The 18,776-nt window shown below is 66.4% G+C and overlaps 1 protein-coding gene across 1 annotated transcript in view; it reads right to left on the reverse strand.

Annotated features, from left to right (window-relative positions):
* Positions 1-2,972: 2,972 nt before the first annotated feature.
* Positions 2,973-18,776, reverse strand: part of OSBPL5 (oxysterol binding protein like 5) — a gene marked incomplete at its 5' end in the record, with an annotated part of 50,124 nt that continues 34,320 nt past the window's right edge. The window contains 18 exons of the mRNA XM_080816408.1: positions 2,973-3,950; positions 4,904-5,006; positions 5,524-5,680; positions 6,743-6,869; positions 7,061-7,246; positions 7,659-7,795; positions 7,893-7,982; positions 8,440-8,537; positions 10,424-10,522; positions 11,248-11,344; positions 11,674-11,772; positions 12,756-12,837; positions 13,419-13,603; positions 14,587-14,782; positions 15,006-15,177; positions 16,749-16,833; positions 17,387-17,590; positions 18,614-18,715. Of these exons, the coding sequence (XP_080672534.1) occupies positions 3,812-3,950; positions 4,904-5,006; positions 5,524-5,680; positions 6,743-6,869; positions 7,061-7,246; positions 7,659-7,795; positions 7,893-7,982; positions 8,440-8,537; positions 10,424-10,522; positions 11,248-11,344; positions 11,674-11,772; positions 12,756-12,837; positions 13,419-13,603; positions 14,587-14,782; positions 15,006-15,177; positions 16,749-16,833; positions 17,387-17,590; positions 18,614-18,715 (2,358 nt within the window). The 3' untranslated portion in view covers positions 2,973-3,811. The remainder of the gene's footprint in view (positions 3,951-4,903; positions 5,007-5,523; positions 5,681-6,742; positions 6,870-7,060; positions 7,247-7,658; positions 7,796-7,892; positions 7,983-8,439; positions 8,538-10,423; positions 10,523-11,247; positions 11,345-11,673; positions 11,773-12,755; positions 12,838-13,418; positions 13,604-14,586; positions 14,783-15,005; positions 15,178-16,748; positions 16,834-17,386; positions 17,591-18,613; positions 18,716-18,776) is intronic.

An 18,776-nucleotide genomic window follows, 5' to 3' on the forward strand; every position in this document is an offset into this window, starting at 1 on the left:
CTTTATAAGGCTACGGGCCCTCCAGTTTTGAGTCCGGCCGGAATTTCCCCGCCCACGCCCGGGCTCGCGTCCCTATTGGCCGGCCCGGCGGGGGGCGGGACCCCCGACGCCTTAGAAGGGCGGGGTTGTTGCGTACGTCATCTCCACGCGCCGGCCGTGGGGCCTCGGGCCGGTCCCTAGGTCCGACGGGCGCCGCCGTCCGGGTCTTTCGGGGCGGGCCCTCCCCGCTCTGCCCCCCCCTCCCCGCTCTGCCCCCCCCTCCCGGCTCTGCCCCCCCTCCCGGCTCTGCCCCCCTCCCGGCTCTGCCCCCCTCCCGCCCCGCGCCCTCGTGCGCGTGCGCGCCCTCCCCGGAGAGGATGCGCGGGACGGAGGGAGCGCGCGGGGCCGGCTGGGGAGCGGGACGGCGGCGCACCGCGCTCTCCCGGGCAGGGCCCGCCGCAGACCGCCGGGGAGACCGCGCCGCGCGGCCCACAGCCGCTTAGGAGTCGGGCGGGGCGGCCGAGGCCGGTGGGACGCGCCGTCCGATCTCCGCGTCTCGGGGGGGCCGCGGGGCCGTCGCCGCCGAAGCGCAGCGCAGCCCGCGGGGTGCTGTCCCGCTCCCCCGCACGCCCCCGGGGCGCCCTCCCGCCGGGCCTGGCCGCCGGGCCGCAGGGCGGGGCTCCCCCGACGCCGGCCCCGCTGCCCGCCACGGCCGCCTCGGCGGAGCGAACCCGACCCGCCCCGACTCGGAAACGGCCTCCGCCGCGCCCAGTGCCGACCCTGTCCGGGCGGAGTCGGAGGGGGACCCCCGAAGGACCTCGGGTGTGACCGCGGGGACCGGGGCGGGGACCGGGACGGCGCCGGCCTCCTCCGGGATCCGGGACGAGGCCCCTGTGAGGACGAGCCGCCGCGGGCGAGGGGCACGGCCCGTCCGCAGCTTCTGGTGTCCCGCACGTTCCGTCCCGCCGTCGCCGTCGCGTCTCGCGCTAGCGGCGCCGCACGGAGTCGGGCTCCTGTGAGGGCGGGGGCGGGGGCGGAGCCGCGCGGCCCCAGCCCGGGGAGACCCGTCCCAGCAGACGGAGGGGGCGATCCCGGCTCTTCCCGCCCTCCGGCACGGTGGGCCGGTGCGGGCAGGCCTGTCCCAGAGCCCGGGGACGCGCGGGACTGCGATCCCACGCGAGCCGGCGGGAGGGAGCGGGTTTACTGACGGTGTAGACGGCGGGTGCAGGCTGTGCCGGGGGGGCCAGAAAGGAGAGTCTTCTTTGCTCAGGATGTGGAGTTTTTATTCAGGGTTCCGGTCCGGTGTACGAGTCCTCTCGGGACCGGTTAGAACCAGAACACGGGCCCAGGGGTCCTTCCTAAAACAGCCCTTGCCTGGGGCCCAGGGGCCTTGGTGTGGAGCGTCTAGGGCTGGTGTCTGCAATGCGCCTGCGATGGCTCCCCTGGTCCCTCTCGCCCGGTCCGTCCTTAGGGGTTGCCGATTGTGCTGGAAGCCTCTCGAGAAGTCAGGGGCTGCCTGTCCTTCCCGGCACGACAGACCCTATGTGCGCTATGAGGCACGTGTATAGTGGGGGGGTCCGGTCCCAGCAAAGGTAAAGGAGCAAACCCCAGATTCCTACGGGGTCCCACAGGTGCCCCACCTCATGGTGCAGCCCCGGGCAGGGTGGGTGTCCCCGAGCACCACGGTTTCTGCTCCTCCGGCCGCAGCCCGAGGACCCCGAGCTGCGACCCACCACCTTGTTCCTGCTCGCCTTGAATTTGGCTTCCAACGGGCTCCAGATTTAAAACCATCTCCCCAGTCTCTTGAGAGGAAAAAAAAAAAAAAAAAAAGACAAACCGCAAAAAGAAAGTGCTTTAAGTTCAGCCTTATCATCTAGCACACGGCTCTAGGTTTCTTGGTTTTGACACTTTTTGACAAATCTTAGAAGCCGGCTGACTGTACCTTGGGTTCGAAGAACCGGAGAGAGGGTTTAAGGCGATGAGAAACGGCTGGATCAAGGGAAGGGCAGGACTGCGCGGCGGGATGGGAGGCACAGCTCTGGACCCCCTCACCCAAGAGTGTCACACGGGTGTCTACATACCCAGGTTAACCCAACGGACCCAGAGACCACGCCCAGTTTTGTACTGTTTCTGGGGGCCACGTGACGCCTTTGTAACCACCCATCTGGGTTGGACCAGCTGCTCCCGCCGAGTCACGGCCACCCATCTACCTTAACCTGGTTGATTTAGCACAACATCAGCAAACCAAGGACACACGGCCAACTCTGGAGGGAATTCTGGGGCTGCCGCGGGGTGTGGCGGCGGAGCTGGTGAGTCAGGCCACACGGGGTGGGGGAGGGGGGGTCGGAACGGAAGAGGAGGTGGCCATGGGCTTCCTCTCCGGAGCAGCCAGCCCTGGTAAGGAGTTGCGGAAAACTATGACCTCGGGGGCACCCGACCTCAGCAGTGAGTGGCCTCTACGCGGGGATCCAAAGCCAGTCTGGGGGCACCACCCTCGGGGGGCGATCCAGTTCCTGGGGTCCCCTCTGACCAAGGCAGCCACAGGGCCTGGAGAGGCATCACCCACCTGCCCCTCCCTCTCCCCAGCCCGAGCCCCACCCTGTCCTGGAGCAGGGGGCCTAAGGGAGGGGTGCCCGCACGCTGCCCCCCATTCTTCCCTGGATCCTTCCTCCCCTGTCCTCGGGGCCTCAGGGCCCTCCTGACAGTGTCCGCTGGCATGGCTTCTGTCCATCGGAACACCCCCCACATTTCCGGAAGCCCCCCAGGAAGACAACACAGTGTGTGCGCCTGTTTACTTCCGGGCCTGGGGCACAGGCAGGGAACAAGAACATGGATATAAACTCTGGAAAATGGGACAGTGGGTCCCGATGGCACCTCCCCCACATAGTTTAAGTCTCAGTGTGACTACCCGTACACGCGCAGATGCTCACGGGCACACACACGTGCGCGCACACACAGTGGCACTCGACACAAGAACAGGCGAGACGCCAGACGCTGCTTGCAGCCTGCCTAAAATATTGCAATTGCGTTTATTAAAAAAGTGTAAAACAGGAAGACCGTGCATCAGTCCCAGTCAAGTGGCCAACCTGGGCTTCCCTGCCCCAAGGAATGCTGGGGCCCGAGAGGCCGCGCCCTGCGCACGCCTGCCCACACACGCACACTTGTGCCGGCTCACGCCCAGGCTGTGCGAGGCGGGGTGGGCTCCACGGGTGTGCATCGTGGGGGTCCTGTCCACTCCGCACAGAAGCAGAGTAAAATCCCAGTGCGGTCTCCGGAGTAGCTCCAGTCTGCCCGGGAGTCCCTGGGAGGCCCCTCTGAGCACGCCTTGGGCAGCGGGGGCAGGCTCTCGGGAAGGACGGCCCTCTGCATCCGGAGGGAGGAGGCGTGGGAACCTGTGGGACTCCAAGCTTGTCCCGCCAAAGCTCCCCAGCTCATCCCTGCTGGGGGTGACCGCGCAAAGCCTGGGCAGTCCGTCCACGCCCGGCTCCGTCACTCCGGCGGGGCATGTGGCCGCTGGACCAGGAGCGAGCAGGCGTGTTGACCAGGGGGCGAGAGGCAGGACGAAAGCTGCATTTGGCTTTAGCGTTAAGGCTGGCACTGGGGGGGAGGGTCCCACCGGGAAGGTCAGCGGCTCCTCTGGAGAAGCTGGTGTGGCCCTCCAGGTGCCTCCTGCTGTCCTCCAGCCCCCCCGTGGGCCTCTCTGTCCTCCGGGGCCACGCTTGCCGGTTCTCTCCGCCTCCCCCGGGGTTGGCTGAAAGTGCTAGGTGCCTGGAAGGGAGGAGGGGGCTGGCCGAGTTCTGCAGGCCACGCCCACACTGCCCCCAAAGGGCTCTTATTTGAGGATGTAATTAATGAGCAGCTGACAGGCCAGGAAGACGCAGAGCAGGAACCAGGAGCGGGGGCTCTGCAGGAGGCCTGGGGCCGGCACCTGCCTGGCCCTCCCTGTGGAGCTCAGCATGGCTGAGAGGTGCCTGCAAGGACAGGGAGGAAGGCGGCTGAGCCAGGGTGGGCCCACGCAGGGCGGGCATCCCTACCTGCAATGGACAGCCCACTACACAGGGGCCCCCGGGCCCAGATTCCAGGTAAAGGGAGTCCCAGCTGGAGAAGCTGGGACTCTCACAGCCTCTCTTCCACTCCTGCTGTGACGGGCTGAGCTGGGTCGCCGCGCCCCAAAAGTCCCACGTTGGAGTCCCGGCCGTCAAGACCCCTGATGTGACTTATTTGGAGATGGGTCTTTCAAGAAGCGATTCAGTTAAAATGAGGTCACCAGAGTGGGCCCTAATCCAGCATGGCCGGGGTCCTTATAAGAAGAGGGGATCAGGACACAGACACACACGCAGGGATGACCCCGTGAGGACACAGGGAGAGCACTGCCCTCCGCACACAAGGACAGAGGCCTCCGGAGAATCTGGCCCTGCCCCCGCCTACATCTCCGGTGTCGGTCTCTGGGACTGGGGGACCGTGAACATTTATCGTGAGATCCCCCGTCTGTGGACTGTGTCACAGCCACCCGGGACACTCATGTCCTCACCCTGGACTCAGGCGGCACCGTGTGTGCAGAAAGGCTGGCTTTTCCCGTGGCTCCCTGCCTCACGGCCGGCCTCCTCTGTGGTGCCAGGGGCTGACTCCCTGACTCACCGAGGCTCCTCCAGCCCCCCCCCCCCCGGACTCCTGGGCCTCCAGCCGCTGTTTTCTTGCACAGAGCTCATCGGCTGGTCCTGTTCCAGCAGGACCCCCTACAGTGTGGCACGTCCCACCCCCCCACCCCGGGCCTGCTCAGGGCAGAGCTGGCCGCCTTCTTCCTGTCCTCCATCCACCACACCCTCTGCCAACCCCCAGAGTCCTAGCTCTGAGTGACAGTCCAGATGCATGGTATCCCTGGCCTCGGTGGCACCCTGGCTGTGTCCCTGGGAGCGGGGCTTACCTGTGCAGCTCCTGCTGGGCCTCCCGGATGGACACGATGGCCTCGTGCAGTGCCTGCAGCCGCCGTGCCTCCTTTCCACACCGCGGGCACGGGCTCTCGCTGCCTGGGGTGTCCAGCCACCGGTCACAGGACCCAGGGGTCAGGGGATGGAGGGAGAATCAAAGACGAGTGGGCGTGTCCAGGGAGCTGACATGCGGGGTCCCAGGGTCGTGCCCGGCTCGGGCCCCCACCCCACCTCTTGAGAGCCTTCAGGTGAAGCTAACGACACGGGGAGTCGAGGGGGCAGGCATAGAAGGGACCCCAACTCAGCTGGCCTCTAATAAGCTCTGGGGGAGCAAGGAGCAGCTCACGCACTGCAGAGACAGGCACGGAGTCGGGGAGGAGCGAGCAGAATCCGACGGTCACACGAAGACGGACACTGTCCAGCCCCACCCCTCGCACTGCCCCTGCCAGCCAATCTGAGTGCAGGGCTGGGGACCGCTGTCCTCCAAGCCCCCGGGCTCGGGGAGGCCTGCTGGAGGACCCTGGGAGGACGGTCAAGGTGCACCATACACCTGCCCAGGGGAGGTGCTTCTCTGACCCTTCCCACCCTGCAGAGTAGCCGGCCTGGGAGGGCTCACCGGGAATGAAGTCACCGTCCTCCTCCTCTTCCTCCTCCTCCTCCTCCTCATCGGAGAGCTCCGGGCAGGACTCGGGTGTGGAGCTGCTCTCGGTGACCTGGCTGTGGCCAGAGGGCTGGTCGCTGGCCTTGCGCAGCTGCCGGTCTGGGCCAGGCCCCTGGAGAGAGACGGAGCCACTGCAGCTGGGGGCACACCCAGGTCCACCACAGCTGTGCCCGCAGGGACAGGGATGTACCGGCCTCGGGGACGGGACTGCTCTAGAAGATGTGGCTGTGATGGCTGGTCCTGTCCCACCATGGAAGCTGGCAGCCAGGCCTTCCCGAATGCTGTGGGGGCCTCTCCAGCGGGACTTGTGGGATTGGCTTGACAACCGCTAACTTCCCAGAGCACAGGAGTGGCCGAGGAGTGGTTGGCTGGAGAGGCTGAGGGGGACCCGGGGGCATCCAGTTCGGCGCCCGTGGAGGGGTGGGGCCGCCTGGTTTGAGGGGCTACAGCAGGCGGGGAAGGGGAGGGGCTGGGACACAAGGGCAGTGAGATACTGTGACCCTTGCTTGCTGGCAAATTGGGGCCATCAGGCCAGAAGGTCTGTGCCTGTTCTGCCCCTGTGATCGCTGGCCTCCCGCTGTGTGCAGGGGAGGCGGCTGCAGGCAGAGAGAACCAGCAGCATATGGTGGGGGCTGTCACACGGTGGTCTCTGTCCACGTGGCACCACGCGGCACCATGGAGGACGCTCCAGACTTCCGCACAAGCTGCACCCTGGTGTTTGTCCCAGGAGACCCCCTGCAGGGCTCCTGGGGCCACTCTACCTGCCCTCCCTGCCCCCCTCAGCATCTCTGCGAATGGGGACTCCTCCGCCTGCCTGAGCAACCCCCAGGCTGGCCTGAGCCTCAGTTTCCTCCTCTGTAGACTGGCGAGGGTGCTGTGAGCATAACAGAGAGAAGCTCCGGGGAGCAGGTGCGGGGCTCTAGAAGCCAGGGCACCCCTGCACAGCGCCCCGTACACCGGGTACCCCGTGCACACAGCCTCCTGCAAATCCGGGCACCTCGGGGTGGTCAGAAGAGCCCCTGCTGGGAGGGGTAAGTGCACGGGCTGGTGGGGGTACCTGAGGGGGAGGGGCAGGAAGGTAAGAGGTCGGTGGGGTAGGCAGCCGAATCTACACCCTGACAGTCCCCTCCTGCCGCTGAAGTTGAGCCCGGGCAGGGACCCTGGGGGAGCTGACCTGGTGCCTGGGCCCTGGGCTGCCCAGGAAGGTGGTCTGGTGGGTCATGGTCTCCCGCCGCATGGTGTGCAAGACCCCGTCTTGCTCAAACTGGGCGACGTCCTTCAGAGGGTCCCAGGGGCTACGGCTAGAGGGTCCAGAGGGTGTCCGTTGGGAGGGGCAGTGGCCCTCGGGGGCAGGGGGCCCCATCTCGGCCCTGCCTCAGCGTCTCCGTAGTGGCCGGGGCCCCCACAGGATCCCCTCCTCCTCCCTCACCCGCCCCTTCAGGGCAGCAGGAGCCCCCGTGGGGCCGGTCTGCCCACCCCAGGCCGCACTCACTCCTCGTGCCGGTAGCGCCACTCCCGGGTGGCGGGGTCCAGCCGGAACAGCTGTGGTTTCCAGGGCACGAGGTTCTGCTGGCGCTCGCGGGCGCGCTGCCGCTGCATCTCCTCCAGGGCAAACTTCTCCTGTGTGGCCCTGTGCTGGTCGCCCTCGCTGATGGCCCTGGTGACGTGCTGCCAGAGCCTGGGCGCGGGACACGCGCTCTGAGTGGGCGACCCGGACGGTCCTACCCCCCTGGCCCTGGAGTGGAAGCTCGGACAGCAACCTCCACTTGCTTGCCTCCAGGGACAGGGAGCTCAGTATCTCTTGGGGAGCCCGGGGGGTTCTTAGAGGGCTGGAGATCCACCGTGAGGTGCTTCTCCCCAACCCTGAGCCCGTAGCTCCTGCTGGCAGGGTACTCTCTAGGGAGCTGCCGGGCATCTGCCATCCCCAGGTCTCACTCCCTCTCCTATAGCTGCCCCAGCAGGATATGTCGTTTGTCACGGGGCATCCGCTCCCTGCCAGGGACATCCTGGGCCACGCTGTCCGCATGGCAACTCTACCCAGCCATGCCAGGCCTGGGTCCAGGGGCCCCTCGGGTGCCGGCGGGCCTCACCTCTCGGACTCCAGCTCCGTCTGCTCCGCCAGCAGCACCGTGCGCCTCCTCAGCCTCTGCCCCCGCACCTCCCTGCTGGGGTTCCAGAAGAGCTCCGCGCTTCCCCGGCCCTCCTCTTTGATGAACACTTCTCGGTCCTGCCGCAGACGCCCCAGGCAGGGTCAGAGGTGCGGGCCCCCTGGCTGTCCCCGCGCCTGCGGGCCCGCCCGTGCCTGCCTCGTGGCAGCCTCTTACCCAGTGTCCGGTGAGATGCGCCAGGACCTCCTCTCCTGACGTGATCTTCCCCGAGATCTGGTTGATGCTGGTGCTGCCCCCAAAGAAAGGCTGTGGGGACACCCCGAGACCAGGCTGGTGAGGGGCTGGCAGCCTCCCCAGGCCCCGGTGTCCTTCGGTGAGCCGGGCAGGAGGAGGCCCCTCCCTCCCAAGGGCACCGGCTCTCACCTCCCGGGACGTGGGAGCCCGGCTAGGATGGGACCCAAGGCTGGAGGCCGCCACACTCGCCCGATGCCTCCGCCCGAGCTCAAGGAGGCAGGGGGCCTACGGGGCCTGTGCGCCCCACGGCGGGGAAGGGGTCTGGGCCTGTCCTGGCTCCGCTAGGAGGCCTGCGGGAGCCCCTTCCTCGCTCTGGGTCCTGCCTATGCTACGGAGATGCCAGGAGCTGCCCCCTCCTAAGTGCGCCTGCCCCGGAAGCCATCCCTGGGTGCGGAGGGGGCTCCACCCTGGCCCCAGCCCACTCCCCTCGAGGCCCTCCGGTGGCCGAGGGTACTGCAGCCAGCGCTACCTTGAGCTTGAATTCCAGCTCAGCTTGGAAGTTGGTCTTCTCACACTCGATGGTCACCCTGCCGCCCAGTTCCATGGTCATGGCACCGTACAAGATTCCTGAAACACAGGCACCTGCTCAGTCCCTGCACCGCGTCCCCACCCAGCAACGCTGACCCCGAGGAGGCCGGCGTCGGACCCTGGGGGAGAGGACAGGAGCCCCCGGAGGCAGAGTCTCTGAGATGGAGAGGAGCTGGTGGGGGCGGGAGGCTGAACCCAGGGCCATGCCTGGCTCCTCAGTGACCCTCTGCCCCCAGGGCCTCTGCTTCTGAGAGTTGCTCTGTCCAGGGAATGTCCCGCCCTTGGCGGGTTCCTTCCTCCAGGTCCCCTTCCCAGGCTCCCAGGCTCCCAAGTGCCCCACTGCCCCCACGAGACGCTGATCACCATCTGTCATTTGCTCTGTAGTTTGGGCCCCAAGGTGGGCTCACCCGTCTTCCCCACTCACTGCTGCATCCAGGACTGGCCGGCGTGTTTGTTCAAACTAGTACATACATCATATACAGGTACTCTAAAGATTATTTGATATATATAGAGAGAGAGCACACAAGCAGGGAGAGCAGCAGGCAGAGGGAGAGGGAGAGGGAGAAGGAGGCTCCCCGTCGACCAAGGAGCCCTTTGCAGGGCTCTATCCCAGAACCCCAGGATCATGACCTGAGCCGAAGGTAGACACGTAACAGACTGAGCCACCCAGGCATCCCCAGTACATAATAATTAATGAAGGAAAGAATGGCTCTTCTGGGGCGCCTGGGTGGCTCCGTCGTTAAGTGTCTGCCTCCGGCTCGGGTCACGATCCCAGGGTACTTGATCCATCCCCACATCGGGCTCCCTGCCCCGCGGGAAGCCTGCTTCTCCCTCTCCCACGCCCCCTGCTTGTGTCCCCTCTCTCGCTGTGTCTCTCTCTGTCAAATAATAAATAAAATCTTAAAAACAACAACAACAACAACAGAATGGCTCTTCTGTGTCTTCCCACGTGGAGGACTTAGATCTAACTGAAGAGAAGAGCTCCGTGTATTATAAACAGTTGGGGGTGTGCGATAAAACGGAAAGGAAAAAAAAGACAAGCCAAGGGAAACAGCAGAGGGGCTGGGAACGCCCCCAAATCCCGCCGGCGCACAGGAGGGGACCCGGCGGGAGAGGCAGCGGCGGGCAGGGGGTGCGCCCGACGCTCCACGGGGGGCGGACTGGGGGGAGACACGCCAGCCTTCTCTGCCTACACCTGCTGTTGTAGTTTCGAACTCTGGACCCACGTAAAGAACCGTAATCCCCTAGTTCTCTACACAGTGAAATCTCGAGTGCGACGCTGGGGACCAAAAGGAAACCGAAACAAAAGGGAAGCGTGTGACCCTGGAGAGGAACCTCCTGCTGACTTTTTACAAACCGCAGTGGGGTATGCTTGGGACAAAGCAAACCCCAAAAGGAAGGGGCAGGCTGTTTCCAGCCTCGGCCCCCTCGTGGGCGGAGGGCCGGTTAGCACCCCTCCTCAGAGGGCGTGTGTGAAGCGGGTTAGGGAGTGGAACCACAACCCACCGCCACCGGTTTACAAAGAGGCTTTCCCTCGGGGGCGGGGGAGGGGAAAGTAAGGGGGGGGCGGGGGGAGCCGGTTCTGCGTCAGGCCGTGGTCTACCAGACACCCGCTGTCTTGGATCCGGATTGGAAACCTATAAACTCAGGATCCATTTTAATCTTAAAGAAAAAAAAAAGATGATGTTTGTGTTTCTTTTCTTGGAAAGTTCTAGAAACAATGACACAAGCCCTCTTAAGAAGCAGATCTGGCTTGCGGTCTGCGACAGGAAGCCTGCGGTTCAGGCTGAAAACATTTTGTTAGACAACCTGCGGGGGGACTTCCCTTCCAGGCTAGAAAGTCACAGAAGAGCGCAGGGTGAACTGTCAACAAACGTGCAAAGACCAGCGCTCTGCCCTCCCGGGGGGGCCGTAAACCCTCTCACCTTTGCAGTGGGCGTAGGGCATAGTAAGCGTGTAGTCCTCTGCCCGGCTCAGGAAGGTGAGCGTGGCCTTGCCATCCAGCAGAGCCGACAGCGAGTTCCCTGCAGGGGTGGGGTGGTGGGTGACCAGGGAGTGGACACGGGCCCTCAGGACCTGGGCGCCCACCCCCTGAGTCTCGCGGTCTGAGCTCCCTTCTAGCAGGTGCGAAGGGTCCCCAGTCCCTCCAGCCGGGTGACTGTGGGGCCGCTGGGCTTCTCTACCTGACCCGTGGGTCACTGCACCTCCCTGCAACTGAGATTCTGGAAAAGCCCGGACCTCCCCCCCCACCGCCAGGGCGTACGTGGCCCAGCTCCCAGGAGGGCTTCTCAGGGTAGAGGCTGCATGCAAACCCCTGCTCTGACTGTCACCACCCCCCAGAGGGGGGACAGGCCCCCACGGAACTTCTGTGGCCACGGAACTATTCCACTCTGTGCTGACACGGGGGCCACTAGCCACACATGGCCACCCAGCATGTGTGATGTGGCCGGGCCAACCGAGCAGCCGTGGCTTATGTTCCTCCATTCTGATCTAAAAGCCACATGTGGCTTGTGGCACCTGTTCACGCGGATTCTTGCCCACAAGTGACGCCCACTCCGTGGCTCAGGAGCGGGGGCCCCACGGGCCGGGCCTGACTTCAGGAATCGACTCCGGGTTCTGGGCACCTCACTGCCTGCGCGGTTCCCGACCCGGAGAGGTAGGAAGGGAGATAAAGCCGGCCACCGACTTCGGCCCAGTCCTCCCCCCATGTCCCCCAGGCTCTGGCAGAGCCCGGGGAGCCCCCGCTCACCGTAAAACCGGGACTTGGCCGTGATGCTACCGCTGATGCAGAAACCGTCCCTCCGGTTGCTGACGTGGAAGGCGGACACAGGCGGGTGGTGGGACACCTGCGAGCAGAGAGGTGCTTTGGAATGGCCGGGGGAGGGGAGAGACTGGCTCTCCCTGCCCCGTGGCGGGGGGCCACTCCCCCACTCACGCCTGCTGCCCAGGGAAGCAGACACTGAGTCGTGGGCCAGGTGGCGACCTGCAGAGTGCTCTGGGGGAACGGGAGGCTCCCCCCCACCCGCCACCCCCCACTCCCCATCCGAGGAAACACTTCCTGCTGTCACAGCGCTAGGCCTGCATCTCCTGGGGGACCCCCCAGAATGCATGCAGGGCTCAGACTCGGCCCACCGGGGAGCCCAACGTCCAGCTGGGGGTGGTGGGGGGGGCCTGCCTGCTCTGCGATGTAGAAGGTGCGGCTGTTGGTCTGGGGGTGGAGCCAGCAGCAGCGGAAGGTCTCTCCCAGGATGGGGTTGTAGGGCTTCTTGATCCCCTGCAAGCAATGAGTGGAAAGCTCCTGTGAGGACCCCCATGGGATGGGGTGTGCACCGAGGGCCCATGTGGGGGGCTGCCCACTGCCCACACCCCAGATGCCCATGGGGAGGGCCCACTACCTCTCTGGACGGGAGGGCCTGGTCTGGCACCAGCACGGGGGGCCCCACCCCACTTGTGCTCTGGGGAGAATGTGCATTGCCCTCAGTTCACATCCTGGGGGCAGCCTCTGAGATGTCCTGTCTAGTTCTTGGCTCCCAGGAGGACCCGAGACCCTCCCCGGGTCGTGCGGTCCCCGGACTTTGGACGGAAGGGTGCCTAACCTGTTCAAGGCCCCCAGTGGCTTCTACTGCCCGTTTGATAAAATCCCAGCTCCTGCCCCCGCCTCCTCTTCTGCCCTGCTCACCACCTTCCTGCTCTCCAGATGGCCCAAGGTCATCCCCACTGCGGGGGGCGGGGACAAGCTCCCGCTCAGGAGGGCCCGTCTTCCGGGGCTCAGACCCCCCAATCTGGTGGGAGGCAGCCGACCGCCCCTCATGCCACCTGCCAGACATGTCACTTCCAGCTGCGTGTGACTCCCTCCCCCCACCCCCAACACCCTGTGCTCAGCAAGGCCTGCGTTTTGGGTTCTCAAAAAGGTTTCCATGAGTATGAGACAAACCACGAAAACCACAGGTCCCAGGGGGCTCCCTGAGGTGCAGGGTTGAGAGCCCCTTTCCCAGCACGGCTGTGTGTGCTCGCTTCCCCAAGGTGTGCAGGTCCCGCCTGGGCCCTGCAGGGAACCGGGACCACCCCGGTAGGCCTGGCCTGGCTAGGGGGTCCCTGGGTGGTAGGTCAGGGCGCTGCTCCCATCTCTGAGGACCGGGGGCCACAGTGGGGACCATCAGGGTCCTTCCAGGCTGTGTGGGGTCGGGGTGGCCCCAGGCTCTCTGAGGGGCAGGAAATTGGGGCTGGGGGGACAGCACACTGGGCCTCCCCTCTTACCTTGGGTTTCTTGTAGAACCCAGACAGGTACCACTGCAGCACCAGCTTGATGCGCCTGTAGGCGTCCCCCTCCAGAGCAGCCCTGGGAGAGACGGGAGAACCTCTCACGCCGGGCCAACCTCTTCCCTGTCTGCCTTCCATCCCGCCCTCCACCCATGGGTCACCCAGACCCCTCCTGTCCTGCCCAGTCCCGGGGCCACGGGGAGTTTCCCACCTTCCCACAGAGACCCAGGTTCTCCACCTAACCAGAGGGCTGGGGCAGACAGGATGTTTCTGGCTCAGCCCTGGCAGGGTGCCTCTGCTTCCAGGAAGGCCTCCGGGAGCTCCCATGCTCCCCAGCTCCTCTGCACGGGCTCCTGAGCCTCCGGCTCTCTCCAGCCTTTCCAGCCTGTAAGCTGCAGCTCGAGGGCACCAAGGCCAGGGTCCGGAACTCAGGACGCTAAAAGGTGCTGGGGACTGCCCCACAGTCACCTCTGATGGCGGGGCCCTGACCGGACACACCGCTGCCCCCCAGGACTGGTCTTGCAGACCGGGCCCACTAGGAGGGGAGCTGGAAGGGACTGCGGGCGGAGCTCAGCGGGGGGCCCCTCTGGAAACATCCACGGTGGGGGAGGAGATGCCGAGAGGAGTCTGGGGTCTGAGGGGCACCCCCCGCCAGCTCACCTGGACAGCAGGTCGGCGTGGAAGTAGTAGTCAGAGAGCTTGTCGAGGAAGGAGCGTGGCTCCAGGACGAAGGTGGGCAGCACCACGCGGGACAGGTCCATGCCGGGCCGCAGCTGCTTCAGCAGGACCCACATCAGGCTCTTGTCCTCCTCCGACACCGTCTCCACCTGGGACGCCTGGCCCAGCTGCTGGCAGAGGGGCTGCCGTCGGGCCCGGCCCCATGCAGCCCCAGGGAGCGAGGCAGGCTCCGGCTGCGGGAGGCGCCCTTCCGAGGCCTGGCCGGCCTGTCCTGCCTTGTCCTGTCCCTGCCCTCCCTGGCAAGTGTCCGACCCTTGCCCAGACAGGCACGGGTGGGCCCAGGCCGGCTTCTGGAAGAGGCCCGGAGCCGGATCCGGGCACAGGAGGCAGGGAGCGTCCAGGCTACCTACGCACCCCTCCTGCTCCCTATGCTGACTCCCTGTAGTGGCCCTGGGACCCACACTGGGGTCGCCCTGGCCTTACAGGGGGGACACGTGACTGGCCCAGGCTCACATAGCTGGCATGAGGCCAAGGTGGGATGTGAACTCAGGGCTGTCTGCTTGTGGCCCGACGGCAGCCGCCCCCAGAGAGGATCGGGATCCGTCACGACCCTGCTGGGCCGCCTTCGACAAGTTGCTTTGCCTCTCTGTGCCTGCACACCTGTCCTGGGGTCCCCTGCCAGGTCCCCCGGCTCCCCTCGTCTGTGCTCAGCTGAGTCCTGCCTGCGCTCAGCCTCAGAAGGGTCCCACGGGCTGCGCGCTCTCTGCCTCGAGCCCTTCACCCGCATCATCTACCCCGCGCCACCGGCCTGTCCCTACTCCCAGCTGCCAGGCTCATGGTGGCCCTTCTCCACGGCTACCCAGGAGCTCCCGGGGGCAGCTCTTGCCTGGTGGGCCCGGGGCTTCCCCCTCTATCCCTTGGGCTTCTAAAGGCCTCGCCTGGACCCCAGGAGCCCCCGCCTCACCTGCCCCAGTGGTCTTCCCAGCACCCTCAGCCGAGCCCTCACGGCCCACCCGCGCTCTCCGAGCTGTGGCCCCCGATCTGCTCCCCCGGCCCCCGGGGTGCAGCAAGCACCCCCCCCCGCCCCGATTCAGGGAGGCGGGTGAGGTGCAGGGAGACACCCGGCTCTCCAGGGGGGACGGGCTCTCACCTCCCCGAACTCCTCGTGGACCTGCTCCACGTACGTGGTGCCCCTCGGCACAGGGCTCTCCAGGGTCTCCGACTGGGCGCTCCCGCTCTCGTTGGTCTTCCCGCTGTGGTCCTGCGTCTCGTTATCCGACTCCTCCGCATTCTCTCGCTCCGACTTGTCTGAGAAAGCGTCATTCTCCAGGGAGGACCCGTTCAGCCTGGAGGGGCACAGTGCGCCGTGGATCCCCCGGTCAGAGGCACGGCCTGGGTGCCCCCAGCCCCTGATCTGGGGGACCAGACTCCCCGGTGCTCGGCCCCGCCCACATACTAGGAGACCCCACGGAGGAGTCCCAGCAACAGCCAGGGTCCTGGGGTCCCGAGCAGGCAGGAGACCTGGGCTTCTGGGAGGGGCCAACCCTTGCCCGCTGCGCCCCTGCTCACGGGCATAGGTCCTGGTCGTGGATGGCGGCCGAGGGGGGCAGCCCACAGAGCGAGGGGGGTGATGCGTCTGGCGAGGACCCGGGCTCCCCGTCGCGGCCCTGCTTGCACGTGCTGAGTCGCAGGAGGCTGGAACAGCGCAGGGCCAGCTCCAGGGCGTCCAGCCAGCAGCGGCCTGCGGGGCGGCATGCGGTGAGCCCACTCCACACCCCGGGGGTGGCCCTCCTCTGCCAGGGACGCCCCATCCCTTCCCCATCCTCCTGGGGCGCAGGTACTGCGGCCGTGGGGGTGGGCGTGCTGGGGGGTGCAGACGTGGAGGAGGACGGGGGCTCAGCCGGCAGGCCCGGGTCAGGGGGAGACCCTGCCGGGGGGATGCCCTTCACAGGACGCTCACGGCACTCCCTCAAGGTCGCACCTTAGCAAGACTGAGAGCCCAAATTCCACCCAGACACCTGCCACTTCTGCCCACAGAGTCGGGGAGGAGGCGCTCCCTCAGGAGGACTGCCTGCCACAGGTCTCAGGGGCCACAGGGGCTCCCACGGGCCTGGAGCACGGGCCCGGAGGGTGGGCGGCAGGCTGGGCAGGGGCCTGGAGCATCCTGGAGGGGGGGCTGGCCAGGGCCTCCGAGAGGCAGCTCCAGAGGGTGGACCAGGAGTGCAGCGAGTGGACCCGGAGGCAGAGCCGCCGAATCCCCCCGCCCCTGCTGCCTTCCCCGTGGAGGCAGCCGGGGGGCTAAGCCAGCACCACCTCCGTGTCCCCGGGGGTGTGAGCATCTGTGGGGACACGTGTCCACCGAGGTGCCCCCGTGTCCCAGGGAGGCAAGGGTTTGCAGGGCTGGTGGCCCTGGTTCTCACGGGATGTCACTGAGGGCTCAGCCTGGGCTGAACGTCTGGGGGCAGAGGAGGGTGACAGGAGCGGCCCCAGCAGGACACCCACTCTGCAGCTGCCTCAAAGGACTAGACACCCCGAACTCTCCGCATCCTTTGAAGCCCATTCCGAGGCCCCCTCCTCGTCCTCCGGGAAGCCCACCCTCACACCCACAGGGGCCCTGGGCCCTCCCTCCCTGCCTGCCCATGGCGTCCCAGCCCAGCAGGAACCCCGCTCACGCCGCCGCCGCATCGGCCTCGTCCGACAGCGGCTTTTCTCTCCCCCGAGAATGTGGGCTCCGGAAGAGCATGACGGGTCCCTCCCGGAGCGTGGATGTGGAGTCTGTCCACCAGGGGGTGGCCGGCCACCAGCCCAGGGCTCTGGGCCCTGAGGGCCAGGAAGGGGGCAGCCGCGTTACCCGGAGCAGCCACTGGAGGGCGCCCCAACAGCGTGCGCTGCATCTGGGAGTCCTGGTAACTTGGGATCCCACCCAGGCCGCGGCTCTCCTTGCTGGCAGGTGGCCGGGCCCCGTTTCGTCACATGTGGGTAGAACCTCCCGATTCAGGGGTGCCCGGCAAGCGCCTGGCGTGCAGTGGCTGTGACCTGGTGACTTGAAATCAGGTCATGCGATTCTCCTATCACCCGTGGAGCCGGGCTCTACCGTTTCTGTTTCACTTTGGGGAAACTGAGGCTCCAGGAGGTACTAGCGAGTGGCAGGCCTGCCCAACCCAAGCCCAGGCTTGTCCTTCTCGGGGGGCAGCGGAAGGGCCTGAACAGCAGCCCCGCACACCTGCTTTACAAGCCGGCTGGGGTGCCCTCCTCCCTCAGGGTCACTGGGCAGACCCACAGGGCAGACCCACAGGGCAGGCGGGGACTCACCGTCCGACTCAGAGGCGGCCCTGAAGATCAGATAGCTGCTGGGGAGAGGCTGCGTGATGGAGCCCACACTCTCGCCCTTGGGGCCCTGGGGAGACAGAGACCTGGCGTCACCTGGGGGGGGGACACCCAGGGACTGGGAGCACACCGGTCACGTGGACTCGTGCACACCCACATCGACACACATGTGGCCGCAGACCCGCCAGGCGCGGACAGGCACCCGGTGGCAGAGGGAAGGAGCCGCGGGCTCCCTGCTCGGCTCCTGAGCCCTGGGCGCCCGTGCTAGGGTGGCCGGAATCAGCCCACTTAGCTTCAGATCTCAGAGAAAGAGCAGAGCTTCGTGCAGCAGAAGCATCGCCCGTGCACTACCGGGGACACACTTACACCAACAGAAACGATTCGGTGTGTCCGAAATCCTAATCTAATTGGGTTTCTGGGTTTCATCTGATAACCGGACCCCCGTGAGTCCTGGGCTGGGAGCAGCGGCTCACACGAGAGACCCGCCCCGCAGCCCCCACACCAGAGGGGTGATGGGCCCAGCTGGAGCCCCGCCCCCCAGTGCCTGCCTCCCACGGGGCGTCCCCCGAGGCCTCACTCCTCCCCTGGGGCCTGACGCCCTGGACCCTGGGCCCCCGAGGTACCTTCACGGCCCAGACGGACTGGTCCAGCGGGTGGAAGAGCTTGAAGCAGAAGCCGTCCTTCTTGGAGGGCCGCTCGATGAGCTCGCAGCAGTGCAGCAGGACCGTGCCCACCCACTGGCCCACCTTGGGCGTCTTGTAGATGAGCAGCACCCCCGGCTTCAGCACACACCACAGTTTGGTCCAGCTCTTCAGGGTCCCCCGGATCTGTGGGGAGGGGCGCCGCTGTCGGGGAGGCCAACAGCCCGGGGGCACCTGGGCAGCCTGGGGCGGGGCGGGCGGGGGACGGCGCCAGGGCGGGCCGAGCTCTGTTCTGGCTTTGCAAGGAGCGCGGAATCGGGAGCGCACGGTGGGAGCGCACAGACGGTAGCCAGTCTGCAGACATGCCTGGCAGCCGGGAGCAGACTTCCTGGGGAGCCCACGGCCAGGGTCAAGGCCCTGCTGGGGTCCTGCGAGCAGCCGGCCCCCAGTGACTGTCGCCAGCTCTGTACGCCGTGACACTCATCATTTCTTTTCTCATCCCAAAGAAATACCCACTTGGATATCTCATTTTTCATTCATAATTTTGTGGGGGGGGGGGAAGGAGCCCATGGGGGCCCCTGTGTTGCAGACAGGCCTGTCCCTCTGGGCCTCTGAGGCACCCGCAGCATTTGGCAGCTCTCCCCTCACCGCGGGGGCGTGCAGACACGTCCCCCGGGACTCAGTAAGGACTGAACGCGGGCCTCTGACCCCAGCCCGAGAAGCCAGAGCGCAGCCTCCCCACCCCTGTGCCCCAGCCCCGGGCTCGGCGTGCCTCCTGGGACCCCCATCTGCAGGCCGGGGCCCCCAGCTCAACCGGATTTGGGGTGTCTGCAGATTGGAGCAGGTGGGGACGAGGCCACATTGAAGTGGGGGTGGCATCTGGACACAGGCACACAGGGCCATGCGGGGGCAGAGGCCGGGGGTGTGTCCGGCAGCCAGGGGATGCCTGGAGCCCCCAGCAGCTGGAGAAGCAGGGAGGGGCCTCCGCGAGTGCCTGGAGGCCCGAGGCCCGGCCACAGCTTCATTTCAGGCGCTGGCCTCCAGAACTGGGAGAGAAGGCCTTTCCGTCGTAAAGCCCCAGGCTCGTGGTCCTTGGTCACGGATGCCCCAGGACACTGACACAGACCACAGGCCCAAACATGCCGATCTGCTCCCGAGTGACCGCGGAGGTGGCCAAGCCCAGACCGCACACCTGCCCGCCCCGCGCACCTTGAGGCTGTCGGCCATGATGACCACGCTGGGGTCCGTCAGGGCGCTGAACAGCTGCTTTGTGGCTCGCTTCTTCTCCTGCCGGTAGTTCTCCTTCTGCGCCTGGACGCCGGGCACCCAGCGGGAATGTCAAGGGACATGGGCCCGGCTGGCCCCCGTCCCA

This window comes from Martes martes (genome assembly GCF_963455335.1).
Source record: "Martes martes genome assembly, chromosome: 10".
Taxonomy (NCBI): Eukaryota; Metazoa; Chordata; class Mammalia; order Carnivora; family Mustelidae; genus Martes; species Martes martes.